A 22,486-nucleotide genomic window follows, 5' to 3' on the forward strand; every position below is an offset into this window, starting at 1 on the left:
TGCTCATGTCTCCCGAATCATAGCATACGATTAATTGTTGGTGCGTCAGTTATGCTTCTAAGGAACATCTACATCTAGATTATGTAATGGCACGAGGTTAGTAGCCAATCATTTAGGCAATCGTGTTATTGAAGCTACTGTTATTTCCGGAAGCGATATCGGAGCAAAAGTATTTATCCCAAGAATGATATTGACCCCGTCTGACTCCGCCAAATTTCCTATCAGATTTCAGAGACGTTAATTTCCTTTAATGGTTTGTTTTTGCTATGATTATAAATAAAAGTCAAGGATAATCTTTGTCTCGTGTAGGCATATATCTCCCGAGACTTGTTTTCAGCCATGACCAATTTGATGTTGCTGCTTCCAGAGTTACGAGCAAAAAAGATCTCGAGATCCTTTGGTTTGATAAAGAACACGGTGTGCGTACAAGTACAACAAATATAGTTTACAAAGAAGTGTTTGCAAACATATACATTGATTTATAAGGTTATATTTGTAATTAACGTTCTTTACCACTCATATATGATGATTTTATGATTTTGCTTTTTGCGTCAATGTTATTATTTAAATTCAACTACTTATGTTATAAAGCAATGAATACACCTGTGCATTATGCACGGGTACTAAAACTAGTGATACATTTAAAGCAATTTTTTTTGTTCGTTATGCGAGTTTCAAATGAACAAATGATTAATATTGTACGTATGTTGTACTTAGATATACGATGTATATTTTGTAGGTATCATTAACTCCACTTAAAATCTAATTAAATAGATATGCAATTTCGCCGTAAGCAAGTATAAAAGAATGATCCACCATCCCTCTAAGTGTTGGAATATTCGTCTACTTCATAGATTGTTCACCCCCTCCTCTGCTCGTCTCATTTCGGAAATAGAGCTTCCGACTATTGCGAGCACAGAAGATAAGCGTATTTGGCCTTTCACTCAATCAGGCCACTACTCTACTAAAACAGGTTATTTTATAGCTTTAAAGCACCAGCAACATGATATCTGTAGCATGACAGATGACCAGATGCGGTTCTGCCGCACCCTCTGGCATTTGAACATCATGCCTAAATGGAAACTATTTATTTGGAAGATGTGGCAGAATAGTCTTGCTCTTTCTGCTAATCTTCTTCGGCGCAACCTCACAACCAATGGGGCGTGTTGCATTTGTCTAAATGATACCGAAGATAATGGCCATCTGTTCAGGACCTGCCCACTTGCTCAGGAAGTCTGGGAGTTGGATCTCGGATTCAGTGCAGGCGACCAACAACATCTTCCCTTCCGCGAATGGCTCAGTGGTCAAATTATGCATTTCGTTGCACAAGAAGGGCTCAAGGGCCCGTTGCTCCCGAGGTTTATCGGAGCTCTTTGGGCCATCTGGCGTTCTCGTAATGCCCAGATTTTTAACAATGTGCGCGCTTCGCTGGACGAATTTAAAACTCTCTTCGACCTTGGTCTGCAGGACCATGCTCTTTTCGCGGCCCAAGCTATGCCTACCAGGCCCACGGAGCCTTCGGCTGGGGTTCCTCCTGACTTTCACTTGGTTTCATTTGGCCACTTTCATCAGCCCTCCCTGGATGTCCTTATTCGTTGCGACGGAGTATGGGACAAAGACTCCCATCTCGCAACAGCCGCTTAGGTAGCGGATATTTGTTCATCCGAGTTTCAAGTCGAGGATACTTTGGTGATGAGGGCCTCCTCCGCCCTTCAAGTGGAAGCTCAAGTGTGTCGCTCGAGCCTTATGTGGGCCGCAAGCAATGGTTTTTCACAAGTGCTTGTGTTTACAGATTCAGCTCCCCTCGTCACTGCGCTTTCCTCCAGAGTGTGTTCCCAGCACTACCTTGAACACACCTTCTCTGAGATTCGTAGGTTAGCAGCATCGTTCCCCGGGTGTCGTGTGGTTAAGGTATCCAGAGAGGAGGTCGCAGATGCGCATGATCTTGCGAAGGCAGCTAGGAACCCTAGTTTTCCTTTTATTGCACATTAAATCTTTGGTAGGGTGTGCCTTGTTCTTGTTTTCCTAATTTCCGTACGTTTTCCTCGTTGTCAAAAAAAAAAAAGAGTATAAAAGAATGTTCAATTAACCATATATTTGAGTTGTATATAAATAAAATCAAATTAATTTTCCATAAGTTTGGCAAAGAAGTTATGGAAAATTATGAACCAAACAAGTGTACCATACTAGGCAAGTCATAGAGGAACATTTATTGACCTACACATCCGAGATTGACCACACAACACAGTAAGTAGGCAAATGCAAATTTCTCCTCCTAACTTCTTCTGCTGCAACTCACATCATTACATTTCACATATAAAGACACAGAAGAGAATTAAGGTTCTGAACATTTTGTCTTTTGCATGAATTTGGGCCAAATTTTAAAAAATATTTTTGTACTGTGACAAAAGGCATAAGTCAATAAATAAATGACATTGATGAAGAGTACCCATTTCATGTTTTTAATGCCTTGGGCTTTGTTTATGTTCATTCTCTTTCCTACTGCCCCTACAGAAAGACATTTTCTCATATTTGACTGCTTTGTATTGGTGGACAATGGAGTGGACAAAGGGATAAAAAAGGACTAATTGTGCTCTTAGTCTTAGGAAAAGCCATATCCTAGGTGGGTGATTGGTGAAAATCTTATTTATATTAATTTCTGCTTTTATGTGATATAACACTTTGACTTTTGTATAACTGTAAATTAATTTTAACATAGTTTTTGTAAATATGTATAATAATTTAGATATTATTATGTAGAATATTCGAATGGTTTCATTGTACAATATAACGATATATATATATATATTAACCTATATGTAAAAATATACCAACAAATATTTAGAGGTAGGGCTGTTAACGAGCCTCCTTGGCTCGCAAACTATTCGAACTCGGCTTGCAATTTTCTACAGCCGAGCATAGCAAAGTTCAATTCGAAAAGTTCGTGAGCAGGCTTGACATATATTTTTTTTTGAGGGGAAGGCTTGACATATATTTTAGTTATACTATTTTCCATATTATACAAAATAAATGAAAAGTTATACTTAAATTGTGCACAATACTTGTGAAATACTCAAAGTAAGTAATCTAAACCTATTTATATAATATATATTAATTTTTTTAACTCAAAATGAGTTTTAAGGTAAATTAAACTAGAAAAATTAAGCTCGAAAAAGTTTGAGACTCGACTCGAGTTCGAGTAAAAATGTAACGAGTCGACCCGACCCGAAGGACCTCATGTTCGGTCTCGGTTTGGCTCGTTAAAATCCCTACTTAGAGGTTTTAAAAGCCAAAATTGTATTTGACAAACATTAAAAAAAATCCATAGTTACTTCAAATCGGAGGATGTAGCAAATCTTACTTTATATTTTCAGTGGTCAAGTGCAGTGCCAAAAATATTTACAGCAATTCTGATTACCATAATAAATGCTTAACACTATTGCATGCTAAGCAATTTTCCACTGTATTGTTTTTGAATTCAGAGGTTTCAGCACCAAGTTATGATAATGTTCTGAATTTTGAATCAACGACAAGGAAGATTTATAAAACTTTGGATTTTGTTCCTGAGTAAAATGTTTATTAGCCCTACCAAGAAAAAGTTACTGTAATAAACTTTGTAGCAAGTGGACTATAAGGTCACTTAAATATTCTCAAGGACCACTTGACAAAGTTTTTAATTACTCCTACTATTACTTACTAGCTAAATCAATTTCGTTTTGGGACCACAAAGATTTCTTCAGTGCCAAACTTCAAATCCAATCTTTAGAAAGGGTTTGTTATTTGGCAAAATCATCAAATTTTTCACTCAAAACTTATGATAAAATTCACACTCCCAATAGTCATTAGCCTGATTCAATTCCAATATATACTATTTTCTTAAAATGGAATCTATTATAAACATATATGTCGTGGTTCCTTACTTCGACAGGGTATAAATATCTAATTCTTCTATTTTGATTTTATTCTTATTAAGACAAATTGAATTATCGAATTAGACTGAAATGAGTGAACAGTAATCTAATCTAAAATTGAGCTTCTGCGATTTAGAGAAACAAGGAGGTCAATAAAAAAAGAATTCTTAATTAATCAAATTAAGAACTTAGATATCAACAGTGTCAAACTTTAAAGGAAAAATTGACAATAGAGGTCTGAACTTTGAGTGATAATTTTTAAAAAGTTTGAACTATTGATTAACCTTTGTAGATCCCAACTTTAGGGGGTCTTAACTTTTAGCGGGCCTCAGTGACTTAAAACTGACGATTTTCTTTAAAATCTCACCTAGTTCCTACTTCACTCCCTCAATTAACTCTTCTGGTGTGACCCAAGTTTTACAAGTTATGACCTATTAAGCCAGTTTTAAGCCACTAAGGCCCGCTAAAAGTTAATACTCCCAAAAGTTGGGACCTACACAGGTTAATCAATAGTTCAGACCTTTTAAAAGTTATCACCCAAAGTTAGGACTCTATCGTCACTTTTTCCAACTTTAAATCCAATATTATAATGATTAAATCTTTTCTTTAGACATTGACTAAATGAACGATCGTACGTGGTAGAAACCGTAAACAAACAACTACTATTACTCATACAGTAGAGACATACAGTAGCGTCCTCTAATCTTCGCATAGTTATTTTTTCCAATGGCCTAACAAATTTTTTTCCCTTGTTTGTTTTTAGGGAGAGCAGCAACGTAATTGACAAAAATTGTATTAGACGAGTATAGCCTATATGAAATTAACTAGTTTGCTTACTCCAAATCATATGCAGCAAAAGTGCAAGGACTATGCATGCGGAAGCGATTATCAAATATCAAGATAGCAATATGTCATATGTACAAGAATATCTTAGATCTAAGTACAAACATGCAAGAGTCATCTTTGACAGGGGTAATTATTTCAAGTTTTCCTTACAACCTATTGAAGATGATAGTTATTAAATAGGTATATATAGCATATTACATCAGCAGATATATCATTGTGTAAGGCCCCTTTATAATGATTTAGTTTATAAAAAAAACCATATATAACATTTTTTTTAATAATTTACTTCATTTCGTTAAAACTCATAATGGATTTAAAGGCATACATTAAAGTGCCAAGACTACAACACCTTGAAAGACAAATACAAAAAACGCCAAAACCAAAACGCTCCAAACACATCAAAGACCCCTCAACAAAATCACCACTAAAACGAGCAAGAAACAATACAACAACCACATCAAAGAAATAAGAAACGCCCAAGCTTACCAACTGAAAAACAGCAAACTAAGACAACATCAAATAAAATAACAAAAGAACTCATGAACTCTTTAATTAAGACGATTTTGAATCAAAGACACCAAATTAACCATTGGGATAACCCACACTACACCGCCTCATTGATACTTGAACCCCAATTTCTTCTTCATATTATGGTTGAAATCCAAAATGATTAAGTAACTGACATTGATTTTTCTTTGCTAGCCTTTGAAAAGAAGACTTGGCACAACATTGCTCATAATTGAATTAGGCGACAAAACTAAAAGCTCATTGACAACCCTCATTTACATCAGCACAAACTGAACTTCCTCCTTTGATGCACATCTCATTTGCAAATGAAAGAGCACGTGCAATGGCACTCAAATCAACACTTAACCTCTCCGAATTTGGCGACATCTTCTCCTTCATAACCAGTGCTCTCTAAAGGGACACAGTTCAAGATACTAGGTTCCTTAACATGATGAATCTCGATCTCTAATTAGGATGACTAGAAACAATTTACATATTTTCTAAGATGGCAGAGCATCCACTTCTACTTTGAGCTCACTAACATGAGAAAGATGGGAAATGTTGTGCCGAAGAATAGAAAAAGAATCCAAATAGGCATTATGGCGGTCACCATCAATAACAAAAACCTTCAATTCCTCTTGTGCAACATGAAAAAAACACGGAAAAAAAATTTCCAAGGATTATCACTACCTAAAGTAGGGACAAAGACTGAATACCATAAACCTTTAATCTTCACACTTAACTTCAAAAAACACCTCCATCGATTACAACCGCATTGAATTTTTCACCAAAAACAACCAAATTGTCTAGAGTGCTCAAATTCAATCAACTTTGAACAATCTTTGAGGACACTAAAAACCAGCAAGCGTTTTCTTTAAGTTTTTACAATAGTCGTCGTAATCATAAATATGTAAATAATTTATAATCTATTTACTACTAGTATTTCAAAATACAAATTTTGACCATCTATATACAAGTGTTTATTTCAATAGGAACTAGCGAATTATGCACGTGATGCGTGCCTTATTTTTTAAAACATAAGTTCTAGCCTCTTTGGGCATAAATAGGGGTTAAAATTTAAACATATGAGACATTTTATGCTAAATTTTGTATTATCACTTAACCCTCCTTCTATTAATTTTTCTGTTTACTTATTCTGTATTTTAGATTTTTTTAATTAAACTTGATGAACAATAAAATAATGTTAAGTAGATTTATTTAGGATTTCTTTTTTTTTTTAAGAAATATTTAGGATTTCTTATGTTGTATTAACATAATTTTGTGTTAGATAAATCATTTCACTTTGTTAATTGATTGAATTTTTCATTTTGATGCAATACTTTATTGTGTTTGTGGATTGATTGATAAGATATATATTTGATTAATTAATGTAATATTTCTTTATTTTTACTTTTTTTCAGCAGAAATTTACTAAATCTTATAGTCAATTTTTCTTATTCTGTGGCTCAATTATAACTTGATTGCCTTCAACACTTATGTTAATTTTTTAGTGCTATATTTGAGTTTGACTTTGTTTTATTCCTTTTTTTTTAAATATGTAGTTGATTTACTAATGGACAATTATGTAAATTTATAAGGGATGACATTATACCCCCCTCCCTTATATAATAGAGATGTATATATATTGCATATATGTTAGTAGTAGAGAAAATAGATTATTCATGTATTTTTAGAACTTCATAAGACAATTTTTGTAGAGAAAAACCTAGACAATACCTGGCCTTCTTATTGAAAAAATCTCACTCCATATCTCTCTTAATATTTTATAGAATATAGATATGTATATCTATATAGAAGTAATATTTACCAAAAATGTAAACAATCAAAAAAAGAACAGTGAGTATAAGCTTAGCTTTAGCTCCCTGTAGCTACAATAATCTTGCACCCAAGAAGGACGTACGGGAAAAAAAAATTAAAGAAAATGGGTCCAAGCAATAAATGTTAGGGCATGGCCATCCTTTTCTAATGATGCATCCACGAAGCTTTCTAACTCCAAATTCAGCACATTATGGAGTATACAAGTTTGGACCACAACCTTTTTTGTAAGTAAACATCTACTTGAGTCATCTCCATTATTCTACTCCCAAGGTTTTCTGAATTGCATGCAAATTATGTACTACTATAATTTTCATGCTTTATGTCTATAAACAGTTTTTGTAATTTCTTACTTAACATAAAGTACATTAATTATAATGTCATAGCCCTAATTCCATTTATATAGCTAGGGTCGGTTATATGAGTCAAGATCTAATCTTTGTTGGTCATTATATTCATTTATATCCATCGTCTTTAGTCTCTTCTATCAAGTGTTACATGCTACTACGAACTCGTGTTTACATATCCCTCCATTCCATAATAAGTGAAACATTTCTCTCTTTTATGTGAGAGCTTTTTTAAATATGTGTTTCACTTATTATAGAACGGAAGAAGTATTATTTTTGACGCCTTCCATCCAAGTCATCTTTGACCTTCACCAACTTGATCTTCTTTCTCATCTCTCAACCTTATTCCAATATTTAGAGTTGAATGAATGATTAATATACATAATCATCTAGTTGGCGTCTCCCATGTGATGCAATTTGAACCACTGAAATCGACTAATTAAGTGGTTTCTCGTTATCCTAATGCATGCAACACAAGTGACATTTTTATTCAACTTCCATTACTAAAGGAATCCTGGATTTCTATATGGAGAGGGTGTCAACAAAAATGACTTACTCTCAAAGACATAAATTACTTTTTTTTTTGTAGGATTTCAATAGTGAATTTATTGATGAATGCTTCTGTTAGAGATATGAGATATCGGAAAATATATGTATGATATATTTTCCATGGTAAATAATCTATGATTATGTACTTATATCAATATGAATATATCAATAAGTATATTATTCTCTTAATAATATCAATATGGAAAATATATCATACATATATTTTCCTATATCTCATATCTCTAACACCTTCACACCTCTATTCCAATATTATCATTTAAAATATACTTCACAAGCACAAAATCCACAAACTATAAATTACTTTTTAAAGGTTTTTCTATTTAAAAAAACTGTAATTTTAATCGATTTATTCTTTCCTTTTTACTGGGAGGTAAGAAGAAAAATGTTATAAGTCTAACGGTTACACATCTGAATTTTTGGAATATGAGTTTGTGGGAATTTTTTGTAATTTTACTTGAAGTGGGACTCCTATTCATATTTAGAAATGTAATAGTTAGATATCTATCCTTTCTCAAGAAAGAATGCTTAAATAACCCTTTTTCTTAAGGAATTGTCACTTTTACATAACTTACTATAAAAAATCGAGTAGTACTTGTCTAATAATAAGGTTTGGTCAATTTTTTAAGTTAAGGACACTAAAGGGTCCTTTTTTAAAAAAAATTTAAGAGGTTGATCACCTTTTACCTTAAAGAGGTCACTTCTGTTATATTTGATCCGTTTAGAAAAACAAGTCCCCTTTAATATCATAAAGGCATAAATTAGTATAAGACGTGATTATATGAGATTTTTTATTTTTCTCAAGGGATCAACCAATCTTACTTAATGTATCCATAAGGATCGGATATAGTTAATTTAATTAATTTCAATTACAAAATTTAAAGAATTAATCCCATTGAAATCAATTAAAGAAAACCATTAACAATCAAACCCTATAAAACCCAAGGATGATTCTTTATAGATCATCTAAAAGTTGACCACCAAAGTCCAACTATGATTAGCCACACAAAAAACGGTTCAAACACGTTCACAACTTTTATCATACACTCGAGTATATCATAAGTATAGTACACTAATGTTATTTTTCTTTCTCATTACTCATTTGACGAAATTCTTCAAATGAGCAAAATATGCAAAAAAAAAAAAGAGAAAGTTTCAAATGAGCATATGAGTATATACTCGAGTGTGTGATGAATGTACTTAATAATGTTTTAGTTTATTGTAAACATGATAACTGTGATTAAATTTCAAAAAGAATATCAAATTTTGGGACTTATTATTATTATTTTACAATGATTATCATAAATTATCCTTAAAATATATAATAATGTTTATTTAAATATAAATATGAGTATATGTTGTACTCTTTATAACCAATAGGAATAAAGATGAGGATATTAGAAAGAAAGAAAGAAAGAAAGAAGACAGAGAATAAGTATATAATTGTCACAAAAATAAACTTTTTGTTTTCCAACTCTCTTTTTGCCTCACAAATCCATGAATACTATTATTATCTCAAAGTCCAAGAAAACAAACTCTCATCATCCACAATGTCCCCCCTGCATTGGAATATGACTTATCAACACCTCCCCTCTATTCTCTCTAATACAGACCCAATTATACTCTGACCCTTTATTATTTCTCACTCTACTGCTTCTTCTCACTTCTCTGCATAAATATTGCCTTTCAACCCATACATCTTTGGTCCCTCACACTTTATTTTCTCTCTTTTCATCTTTCTTTCCTTTCTCTCTCACAAATTCCTCTCTTTTTCTTTCAAAAATACAAAATAATCTTATCATGCCTCCTCTCTCATCAGGTCCAGGCTCTTCCCTTAGAGCCAAAAAACTTCTCCTCCTCATCATCATCATCAAATTTTATTGTTTTGTCACTCTTATTATGATTATCATCCATCACCATATATATTTTCCATGAAAATGGTTTTGGCGATATCTCTCCTGAGCTTGTTCTTCTTACATCATATCTTTTCCGTTTCTAACTCCACGAACATCACTTGACTTTTCTTGACCTTGCAAGTCCATGGACGTGGGGGTGTCAGTCTACCAGCTCTCTATGCTCTTTCAAAGGCTAAAAGTCAAAGCCTCTCACTCTCTATTCATGAATATCCTCCTTCCGTGTCTATCCCTCTTGAGCTTTTAACGTTTTTGTTTGTATATATAGTTCTTTTTTCTTGCATATTTGAGTAGCTTAGTGATGTTTTTGAGATTTTTTTTTTTTTTTCAAGAAGTACTCTATGAAGATGTTTTTGTGTTAATTCCTTATTTATAGAATCTCATGTAATTTTTAGGGTAAGGTCATGGCACAAAAATATACTACTGCATAATCTGTGATATTGAAAAGTTAGGGTTTCGGTTTGCCCTACCCACTGTTACAAGGTACTACTACATCTATTTATTCTTACTATTATTTCACTACTTTGTGAAACTACATAAAAATGTATTCAGTATTCTTAGTTTATTTGAATGCAAATCTTATGCACACTGCAACTAGAATGAGTACTTGAGAGAAGATGACTTAAACTTCTAAAGTTATCCTGGCTGTAACCAATGCTTTAAGTGGAAATAATAATGATTGGTGGTGATGTGAGTGAAATGATTATTACTTGTTCAATATCTTACAGCATTAAAAAACACAAAGTATTCATCCTAATTAGTGACAACAATTGATATTAAATACTACCTCCGTTTTTTTATTATGTGCAACGATTTAACATGAAATAGAGAGGTAAAATGTCTAATCGTTGTAAATAATAGAAAACGGAGATAGTAATTAATACTATTGTTTAACCAAATCACAGTGTACTGTTTCTTTTTTGGCTCTTTATCTTCTCTTGGATGGCTAAGAACAGTTCCATATTATATCAGTTACAATGAAATATTCAAAACAAAAAAGAGGAAGTAGAAGAAAGCAAGAAAAAATCAGTAAATTCTAGGGTCCCAATGTGACTCCTTTTATGTGTGACTGTTTATGGAAAGTATTGGCATTTGCATCATGGAAAAAAATTTCCTTTTTAGAACTTTTGTAGGCCATAAAAGCAAATCTTAGTCTTTCTCTCTCTAAGCACCGCCAAGAAAGAAAATATTTATACTTCAACTCTGCGTATTCACCTCACCAATATAGTGAAGCTGAACTTCACGTTAGGTCTCCACCCAAGAACAACTTTACCATATTCCGAAATTCGACGATTTCAATAAAGCCCCTACGATATTAGATTTTGGATGAGATCTAGAACTACCCTCAACGATTTATGTACAAACACAATTCCTTTCTATCATTAGTAGTTTGACTCTCAATTATCATAAGCAAGTTGCAGTCGAGGAATCTTAGTTCATAAAATCATAATTGGTACGAAGATATTTTCATTTATAACATATTTCAAGTATAATCAACAAATGTTGGAATCAAAAATCATAACTTTGTATATTAGGTCAAAAATATTGTATGAGGAAACAAACATATCACCACTATTAGCTAAAGATGATGATATATTCCTTTGTCAGCAATTGTTTCACATAACTCACTAAGGTGCCATGTAATAGTACAAAGGTGTATCATACAGCACTATGCTATGCAGAGGGGTTCGATCCTTACCCCAGCACTATGCTGGCCTTGCTGGGGTATCTCCTTAGCATGCTATGCATGCCTTACCAGCCAATGTGTTAGTGTTTCCTACAAGCTAGTAGCCTTGTAAGGGTTAGCCCTTGGGCTGACTTAATTTCCTAATCAAAAAAATAAAAAAAAATAAAAAAAAAATACAGACATACACCTATGCTTTAAAAGAACAATGAACCTGATTTCTTAAGTATACACTGGCCGAATAAACATACGAACTTCATTTCTACACTTGTGCATAGAGAGATTGACATTATTCAGGCCGAATTAGCCAAAAAGTAGTTTCTTGTAAAGTTTGTTTCAAACTGTTGATATATGTGTGATCATAACAATTGAAATTAGATCCATCCGGCAAGTGGCTGGAGCGTTACATTATCCGAGCCACAAAGTCTGCATCACTCTACTAGGAGATGATAACTTTACAGAACATAACAGATACGGAGACCTTGTTATGACATATCACCAAGGACATGATATATACAGAAATGAGCAATAAAAAGGGGGAGAATCTATGAATAATTGAAGCATTGATCAAATTTTCATTCCTACAATAATCAACTGAGGTTCACTTTAAGCAGCAAGCACTAGCACCTTTATTGTTCCTTGACTATTGGCAGTTAACAATGTAGGACTATCACTCTTCCAGCATACAGCACTGATAAAATAGGCTCCAGCATCTTCATCCGCGTCTTCAACATCCGGTGATCCAAATTTATGACATGTTACCGGTCTAGAAATTTCCTATAATCAATGTAATTTTATGTTACTTCAATTAGCTGACATGCTCAAATTGTTCATAAAAAGATGGCAAATGTATCTATAAATACTGACCTTGTGATATACAAATACTTCGTTAGTTTCACTACCGCAGGCAATGTATTCACTGTTTACAGAAAGTCCTACGAAGTTCTTCTCGTTAGTATGGCCCCTAAATGTACGAACCTGCAAAAATTCAATGGCAAATTTTAAGACAAAATAAAATCTTCATATATAAACATTAATTGTCAAGGAAAGCATGATATCAATCACAATTCAAAATTTCTTTTTTCCTTCTCCAATCTCTTGTTCTTTGGCTCTTATTTCACCAGGCCATAACAAATTAAAAATTGCAAGAACTCACTGGTAAGCTTTCTTTCACATCCCACAGCCTCAATGTGCTGTCTGTTGATGCTGAAGCAAGCTCATAAGTTGATAAGAATTTGACATATGAAACAGCTTTCTTATGCCCACCAAAGACATGAACTGGCTGGCTTATATTTCTCAAATCATAATAATGAATATGATGGTCAGCAGAACCAACCTGCACAATAAAATCGTTCCATTATCTAAGAATAGGGGACTATGTCCAGCATAACAAAAACAGTGACTGATTACAAGAATCAATCGCAATAAAGAAAACAAACTTTATCAACTAGATGTGCACATTGGATAGTGAGGGGTGATGTTAATGCAGAATACAGGAAGAGAGTTCAAGTCAGCAACATCAACTCACAGCTTTATTAAGCCTTCTGCTCAAGACTCAAAGAAAATAACTAGATGCACCCAAGAATCAAGGTAAAATTTAACTACCCAAAAAACAAAGGAGAAAGGCAAAGGCAAGGTAACAACAAACATATTAGGGTAAAGTTTGAGAGGAAGTAATCATGCTTGAACAGTGCATACCGCAATATGATAGCTAGATCCTGGATTGTACTTGACACAACATATATTTGCCTTCATGTCAATGTTAAGCACGCTAGCTTCCTGCTTTGTACACCACACTTTTACCTGCCAAACAGAATTCATGAGCTACAATTAATAAAATTTGAACTCTTCATGCATACAAGAGCTTCATTAAAGTGAGATGATATATTATTGGTTAGCAAGTAATTATCCAAGTGTCTTCAGATTTGAGAGAGAGAACTGAGCAGATTGTTCAGATTCTTATCTTTAATAAATGAAGTTTCACCCAATATAAGAATTCTGCTCAATTTCTTCTCCAACTACCAATGCATTTGCATTCCTCAGATATAACACGTAAAAACAAAGGCATAGAAAGAGCCTAAGAAGATGAATGGGATGATGCAGGTATGACTAGACATAATAGACACATGGAACTTTTTTATTTTTTTTGAAAGACGTAGAACATGAGAATGTTCTGCTTTCATATCTTTGGATTTGCTGCATATTACTTCTTTCCATATGGCATTCAACAACAGATCAATTTTTCATAATCTTAAGAATGTTATAGATCATGCGTAAACAAATCTCCATATGGCATTCGATGATAGATAGAGCAAGATTGGCTGTCTCCAAATGCATGATTGCAGGCAACATAGTTTAAAAAATCTTGCACAAGTATCTGGAGTCATAGATGGTCTCCATTACCATTCTACACAACAGCACCAAGTCCAAACAGTGTGATAAGGGAGCAAAGGTTCCATTTAGATTGTTAACAATCTTACCTGACTTTTACATATGGGTTTGGATTATCCTACAAATAAAAGTTTATAATTGGTCTTTTTTTATGGACTAACTGATACTCCCTCCGATTTTTATTAGTTTACCCACTTTTCTTTTTGGGTTGTCATTTATTAGTTTACCCAATTTTTTCTGTTTTTGAAATGGTCCTACTAATTTTATATTATTATTTTACAATAAAGTTTTTCTCACTCTACTCTCTTGGCCCACAACATTAACTTCAATATAGTATGCAATACATTAATACTTTATTTTCCATTCTATGAGACTATGACCCACATACCTATTTCTCCTATAACTATGTATCCAAAGAAGTAGGTAAACTAATAAAAACAGGAGGAAGTATTTCCATAGACTTGTTCAGAATCAGCAATGGTTAACAAACACGGAACAGAGTTTCTCGCTCACAGAAACAAGATGGACGCAACTTGGCCAATGTGACCAGATGAAACCAATTAGCCGTCAAGAAGTATTTGAACTCTTACACAGGCTGGAGTGGATCCCAAGATTTAGTGGTTCAGTGAGTTGACATTATATTTGTTTAGTTAAGATCATAAGGTATCTATGTATTTAAAGATAATTAAAATATAATTAGCTTGTTTCATCGTACTATAAGAAATTTTGGTTTTTTTGTCACTTTGCCATCGATATATTATTTTATTAGGAGTTTATTGTTTTTAAAGTTCTATTTGTTTTAGGGTTTATGTTAGTCAAACAACCCTATACAAGGGGACTTGTATACTTTATTACGAGGAGAGTTGAATATTGATTATTGTGTTGAACTCATGCTTAATGGATTTTTTTTCAAGTATTTCCAAGCGAATACTTAACCCTTCTCTTGTTGTTTGCGCACTGCAAAACCTCTAAAGTCACGCCTTAAAGATCTACCTTTTAAAATGTTATTTAGGTCTTTTGTGTCCATATTATTATCTCATAATATCCACTTGTAACTCAAAATTACATGCAACTAGATCTCAAAGGTGACTTCTAATTCTCACAAGATCTGGTCCCATATAGATTCTAAGGAGATCTCATGGAAGAAAGGGAGACTAACCTTCTTACTAATTACTATCATGCTTCAGCTATGTCAATTGATATGGAAAGTCAAAAGACCTGCTGGTAGGGTTATACCTGATCAAAGTGGGGTCTTCAAGTAAAAAAAGCAGAAAAGAACAAACACAAGGAGTATCAATGCCAAAGTGAAGGCCACACAATAGAAAATTAGAAAGTACATCATTTACTTCATCCTTCTTAAGTTGCTCAAGAACATAAAGTATTGAAGAGAACTAAACCGTACTTCAGTTGCATAGCAAGTGAGATTACCATTTCTCAAGACTGGCTTTACTCAATCATATTTTTCCAAAGTCCTACAATTAGAGTGATAATGCCAAAAGGGTGAGGAGCTCCACTTTTAACTCCTGATAATGGTTCTGAAAAGCAACTGGCACATGAACAGAGGATTGCCTCAACGAAAAGTAAATCTGTATTACCTGAGACAAAATTTATACTGAATATATTCCCTAGTTGCTTTACCCTTAAATGATAAAACCAGGTTTCTAAGACAATCATTGTCAAGAAACATAACAAACTACAATAGGACCAACATTCGCCATAACATTAATGGAAAGAAAGGGTGACCTTGAACAGTTCTCGACCTAACCAAACTCAACTACTGGCTTATTGTTTCTCCACTTCCATTTGGACCATTTATTATTCAACAACGCCACCATATAAAGGCAATGGATTCAACCTCATTCTCCAATTTCGCCCACAATACCCAAGCACACAACAGAAGTACCACCATATGCACACAACAGAACTAACAAGGACAATTGATCATGCTACCATATTGTTCAGACCTCGGATCACTATCTTATGAGATTAGATGTGATATAAGATTAAGCATCAGAAGCTTCTCAATGACAGATCAAATACCTTACAGTCATCACTGCCAGATACAAGCATTGAAGGTTCTGTGCACGAGAAATCGACACTCCATGCCCGTTTTTCATGCTCTTCATACTCCATCACACTCTGCAGAATGGTGAAACAGAAAGAAATGTACAAAAATCATAGGAAAAAACAAGTATCTTAAAATAGAAAGCAAATTACAATATCTATCAACTATTAATTTGTTACCTGGCGCGTTGTCACATCCCATACAGTAACTATTCCCTCATAATCACTACTAGCTATTTGATTCTTAGTAAACTTGTTCCAGCTCAAACAACTGAGTTTGGACAAAGTTGATATCTCAACAACCGGACAGTGTGCATCAGCAGGTTCATTCACAACCTGGAAAGCAAAGGAGAACCAATGTAATGCAAACCAGCCAGTTGTTCTTAAATCCTAAATCTTAACAGAGATAATAGCATTGTGTAGGAGAACTTTGAATTTAAGTCATTTAACCCAGAAGAATGCACCCATTGTACATGCACAAGATAGATAAATGCACAAAACAATTTAGAAGTGACTGAAAACTAATATGAAATCCTAGAGTTGAAAGATCAATCAAGTTTATACCAGACAAAGAAAGAACAAAAGTCTGAACCATTTATGAAGGTATCAGACTGGCCATAAGTTGAATGAAAGAAGGAAGAAGATTTTTCACTATAATTTGATTTTATATTGATAAGGTAAAATACAAAAACACTCCCCTTCCATCAACAGAAAAAAAAAAAAAAAGCAAATATACAATCATGCTCCTAGGGGAGTTGGAAGCACCAAGCAATGCTCCATTTCCTGATTCTCACTGTTGTGATACTCATATAAGCACTTCATTTAGTATAATCGATTACTCCGTTTGTCCCATATTATTTGCCAGAAACAATATTGGCACGATAGTTTAGGAAAGTGAAAAAAGTAGAGAGCCCTACTCTAGAAATAAAGTTAAGGATATCTGCAAAATAAAGTGGGATAGCTCAACAAGGAACCATGGGAAATAAAATGGGACGGAAGGAAAAACACAAAGTCAATGTGTTCTCAACAACCTTAAACAAAATGAGGCCTCAACAAGTAAAGCTCCTTTTTTTCTCCTTTCCCCAGTCACTCTTCCTTAAGGTTAGAAGTCATAATGAAGATTATGAGAATACACCCTTGATTCTCCTTACAGTAAACCCATCCTTACAGTAAACCCAGCTAAAAGTTTCCTGTATTCTGACAATTCGGTAACAAATAAGACAAAGCAATTATCTGAAAGACAAAGCAATCATCTGAAAGACAAGTTTGGCAGGTGCCTCCAACTGAACTTCTGATCCACAACCATAAGTGCTGAGTCCTGAGAAGAATCGGCTCACAAGGACCAGCTAAAGCATAAATTCATTTCTGTGTACTAGCCACCAAAAGAAATAGATAACCCCTCCCCTTCACAACTTGCAAACTTCAAGAGAAAGTGAAGTAAAATTTACAGCTAGGCGCCAAAGAATGTGCACGGTATTCAGAAATATGACGTTGCCATAAAATATCCAAATGCCTAGACAGCATCTGTGAAAGTGCTTTTACCAATGGATTTATGTTTTCGCTAATTTCTTACACAGACAACAAGAAGCCGTAAGATTTTGAGTCAGCTTACCGAGGAGAAGTCGAAAACTTTAATTCTTCGAGAAACACCAGCTGTAGCAAATAACTCATCATCACGGTCAAATTCTATGCTGTAATAAGAGAAACACTTATAATATCAGTCAATGTAGTCACCAGCCAAATAGATCAAAGGGACATATACATAGCAGGCACCTAAACGATTTGCTCCCTCCCTTCCTTCCTTCTTAGAAGGGTGGGTTTGTAAAGAGGAGCCTTCGGGATCTAGCCTAGGCTAATATTGAGCTTCAACGAGAGGATCTGGCAATTATGCTCAATGAAAGTGGAAACTTCCTTTCAAATCAAACATCCATGCCAAATACCCAATGAATGGGCAGCGTCACTTCAACTTAGCCCAAAGTCACATAATAAAGTTGCTAGCTAAAAATCAAAGAAAGAAAGTCCATTTTATAATGTAGTTAATCAGTCAAGCCAGCGATTTCCTTCTCAAAGTAACAGAAAAGATCTTTTTCCATAGACATTTATGTCATTTTAGCCAAGTCGATGTGTTACAGGACCTGGTGCTAGTTGAAGCTCCAAGGCTTGGCCAGCCATTCACTGACCCATTTACAATTAAGAATCATACTGATCGATACACATACTAAGTTGGATAGTAGCCTACTTTGAACGCAATACGAACATAGCTAGGTACAACAAACATGAAAATTTAGAGGCATCATACCCACACCCCATCAAGAATTAGGTATCACGTTTATTACTTAAACATCCAATCAGAAAAGGAACGATCGTCTGCTTCTTACCACCCCCCCCCACCCCCACACACACACAACAGCGGGCTCCAGAAAAGATAAAATAAAAATTTAACAGAAAGTAGAAAAACAAGGTTAAAGGTTCACCTTGATACGATATTGGCTGAATGAAAAGGGTCCCCGTGTTTGAGTTCTGCTATAACTCTTAAGCGACTGTTTCATATAGAATTATAACAAGTGAATTTTTACGTCAAAAGGCACAAGAGCACCACAAAATCACGTTGAATGACGTAAAAGCTAGTCGAGAAAAGAGAGGGAAAATTTGAACCTGTAACGAGTGAATGTGGACAGTACAGATTGAAACTCAGCAAGACCTGCAGTATAGCCTTCTCTCTGCATAAACGTTGGATCCCTTTCATCTTGTCTGACTGGCTGGCCACCCAATTGGCGACGCTTTTGCAAGTAACATTCTTGCAAGTCATTGAACTGTAACCATATGAAATGAAGACTTGTAAAAGCAACTTAACAACAATATTGTGCTTAAGAACATAATACATACAACAAACACCAAACCAATCGGAAGTTCATGAAGGGGCAGAGTAATACAACTATACAAGTTCTTGCATATATATGCCCATATGTGAGCAAGCTCTTGCATGGAAATAATATCACATATTGCACCAAAATGGGATAAAAACAGACAATTCTAAGCTAAATTTAAACCCTAACATGCCTATGCCCACACCCAAAGGCACTCAGACAAATACTCTTGCTCACTGTAGTACTTACCAAGAAAACCAGAAAAATTCTACTTCCTAATCAAGATATTATCTTACATAGTAGTCCGCATATAACAAAAAGACGTGAATAACTACGAACCTGCACATGGATTCTTTTTTTTCTCATCACAGCCAAACCTGACTGGCTAATGTATTGTGAGTCTAAACCACCTAAAGCATCCTTTCTTAAAGGCCCTTGGGAGCCTTGAGCCTTTCCATCCATCTTCTTGTTCTGGAAACTTCCTGCAGCCAACCCTCCAAGTGAGCTACGAGAACCAGAAGATACACCACCACCACTCCTATCAGCTGTTGAAGGCCATAATTTTGGGGAAGGATCGTCACTGAGCATTCTCAGTTTCACTGAGTACCTATCCCTTGCTCGATATAATTCCATCCTATGTCTCTCCACAGCAGTGATGTCCTCTTTAATGTACTGAAGGTCACCTTGAATCTGGAAAATGAAGAGCATGTAGTACATGATGATCCATATTGATAAGACATAGCACTAATACCTACCAAAGCAGTAGTCAACAAGGTTGAAACTTGTATATTAAGCCACGCACCTCACTAAGTTCATCAACTTTCTGCTTCCTCAAGCAATGCAGGAAATCTAGCAAAATCTGCATATTCCTCTCTGCTTCTTCTTGCTCCATCTTTCTCTTTTTCTCTGCAAGAAGAGACATGAGGGTGTCCACCTCCTTGACTGATACTTCACAACCCTGACTACGAATCATAAACACACATAAGATTTCACAAAAACAGAACTTTAAAGAAAAAATGGCTGAATGAGTGCCATGAACAGAACTGTGTCTGAAGATAAGACTACCCCATGATATGATATGAGACACAACAATTTCCAAAAATTTAAGCTAATTGGCATCTAAGTATCTATCAGAAAACAATAGTTGTTCCATAACCTAAAATAAACACACATACAAAGCTACACCTTCATTTAGCCGGTAGTTGCATAAATGATAAAATCTTCCCAACTATAGACCAAGCAATATAATTGTACAACACCAGAGACTCTAGTTGTCCACTATTACAAAGACTAAATCTTTAAGCTTTCTAAATGCTCTCAATATCTTCCTACAATCATTCTACATTTATTTCCTTCTTTTATTCTGAAACTTCCTTGATCATTTTCTACCCCTTTTCCCTTGCTGTTCTTTATCATTTTATATATTTATTCACCCCATCTAATGATCATCCCTTTCCAATCATTACTTTTTCTCTTATCCCAGCCAACATTGCTTTCACCACAAGTCACAACTACTAATTTCTTCCTAAATTGCACCAGAAAAAAAAAAAACTAACTTTTCCTAGTTATACAAGAATATTCATCAAAAACAACCTCCCCACATCACTCTGCACTACCCCATAGATCGGAGCCATGTCTACGAGCTCGTACACAATGTATTCATTACTAGATTAATATCCAGATAATCACTACTATATAAGGAGAGAGACATATTTCTATCATTCTATACAACCACTGTATATCTTATGTAACGCAACCAAGTAGGAGTAATAATTAAACGTCCAACAAATTTTATCTTCCCTTTTAATTCAATTCTCCAACCCTCTTCGGCTCCTCCTCTTAATTTTCCGAGTTTGTGACAGAGTTGCATTCAAACATTGGTGTAATGCCAACATAAAAATCCAAATTATCCACCATATTTCCACGAGTATATCTCATCCACTTAAACAGATATCAAAATAATCATAAACTATCAAAACAAAACAATTAGCACTAAATTTCCTCCATAAACCAGCATTCCATAAAAGCAACGAAAGGACCGGTTTCCTGTGCACCCAAACTGCCTCTATCACAGCTCACAAAGGAAAAAAAACGACTATATCATACAAAAACTAACTATATATAAAAGATAATATATCATATAGAAACTGACTATTAAAACAAAACGGACTGTATCATGCAAAACTGACGATTTCATATGCTTTCCAGTGCACAATAAGTTATGTTATTGCGAACAGGTCCATTCAAATTTTTTTGTAAAAACAAATCAAAATAAATAAGCATAATAATAACTGACCTGCAACAATGCACGACGAAATTGCTCAACAGGAGATGCATTTCTCGAAACTTGACGAACCGAAGCCTTCTTCAATAGCTACAAATGCGTGAATAAACCGTATAACAATAAGCTGCAATTTCCAAAATAACAACAACAACAACAAAGAAAAATCTCTCAAAACAACAAAAACACTTTAAAATCACTTCCATAAAATCATCAAAAAAAAAAAATCAAAATCACCTTATCAAGAAGAAAATTAGGGTAAAGTTGATTATTAGTAAGATGACGACCACAACAAGGACAATCACTCTTATTCCGAAGATGCGTAATAATACACATGTAACAAAAACTATGTCCACAAGCTGTAAGAAACGCGTCTTTAATCATCTGCATACAAATCGGACACATTAAATCTTTATCAGTTTCCGTCGGAGAAACCTCGATTTCATCGCCGGCAATGGCGGATTCCGGCGCCAATACCGATAAAGGCTTCACCGCCGGAACTAAAGCGCCGGAAGAATTTTCTCTCTCCTTCATTTTTGCTTGATTTTCTCTCTCCTCGAAGCAAAAAGTGATGATCTTTGTGCAATTTTTTTTTTTTGTGTGATTGATGTGAGAAATTGAAATTGAAATTGAAAATTTATGTGGTTATTAAGCGGTTAAAGGTTGCAAGTGGGTTTTGTAGTGTTGGAGTGGAAGGTGAGGTGGTGTGTGAAATGTGGAGAATTGTGGAAAAGAGAAGATGACAACATTTTTCTGAGAACTAAATTGGCCCACGTTCTATCTTTGGTATCTACTACTTTTGTACTTCATCTCTTTTATTGGGAGTGTTCTCATAACTCTTTAAGTCTTAGGGATTATGCTTTAAATGTGCAAGGTTTTACTACTTGGATAAAATCTTGTATGTACTAATATTTTTTGTCCAATTGAGAAATGAGGATCTATAGTGGAGTGAATATAGGCTATAGCTTCATTTCTCTTTTCTTTTTTTCATAATGGTGTTAGAGCATATTGTAATATAAAATCAGGATTGATTATGTCGAATCAGGTGCGATAAAGTTCAATTTAGACTTTAAAATAGTTCAAGTGAAAAGAACACGTCTTTATTAATGTTAAGGGGAGAAAGTATACTCCCATACCCGGTATGGGGAGGTAGTTGCCCATACCAGGGTAAACTTGTAATTTCATGTAAAAAGCAAGGGCAAAAACATAATTTTGCAAAAAAGAATAGAGGTGTGAGAAGACAGCCTTATTTTTGTCCGTTGGAAGAAAACA

General features: G+C 34.4%; 1 protein-coding gene across 3 annotated transcripts; it reads right to left on the reverse strand.

The window, feature by feature from the left end:
• Positions 1–11,853: 11,853 nt before the first annotated feature.
• LOC104902723 (E3 ubiquitin-protein ligase COP1) lies at positions 11,854–22,008 on the reverse strand. Of its 3 annotated transcripts, none has more exons than XM_010690611.4 (13): positions 21,452–22,008; positions 21,230–21,307; positions 19,736–19,891; positions 19,273–19,623; positions 18,722–18,879; positions 18,541–18,606; positions 17,679–17,757; positions 16,247–16,402; positions 16,043–16,141; positions 13,310–13,414; positions 12,768–12,947; positions 12,479–12,589; positions 11,854–12,388 (listed from the first exon to the last, which is right to left on the reverse strand). In XM_010690611.4, exons 1-13 carry the CDS (start codon positions 21,746–21,748, stop codon positions 12,218–12,220), a joined length of 2,007 nt encoding a protein of 668 aa, XP_010688913.2. In that variant the 5' UTR covers positions 21,749–22,008; the 3' UTR covers positions 11,854–12,217. The 3 variants fall into 3 exon arrangements, with proteins under 3 accessions (XP_010688913.2, XP_010688914.1, XP_010688915.1); XM_010690612.3 differs by having other exon boundaries at positions 19,736–19,895; positions 21,452–21,595; XM_010690613.4 differs by having other exon boundaries at positions 19,736–19,895; positions 21,230–21,341; positions 21,452–21,592.
• Positions 22,009–22,486: the final 478 nt, after the last annotated feature.

Source organism: Beta vulgaris, chromosome 9 (assembly GCF_026745355.1).
Source record: "Beta vulgaris subsp. vulgaris cultivar EL10 chromosome 9, EL10.2, whole genome shotgun sequence".
In the NCBI taxonomy this organism is placed as follows: Eukaryota; Viridiplantae; Streptophyta; class Magnoliopsida; order Caryophyllales; family Amaranthaceae; genus Beta; species Beta vulgaris.

Excerpts from the sequence above, each read along its gene's own strand:
- LOC104902723 (XM_010690611.4), bottom strand. The coding sequence starts at position 21,748 with ATGAAGGAGAGAGAAAATTCTTCCGGCGCTTTAGTTCCGGCGGTGAAG. Across the intron at positions 19,624-19,735 it reads AAGTTGATGAACTTAGTGAG|ATTCAAGGTGACCTTCAGTA; the intron begins GTGCGTGGCTTA and ends TTCATTTTCCAG. Across the intron at positions 17,758-18,540 it reads TCAGCCAATATCGTATCAAG|CATAGAATTTGACCGTGATG; the intron begins GTGAACCTTTAA and ends CTCTTATTACAG.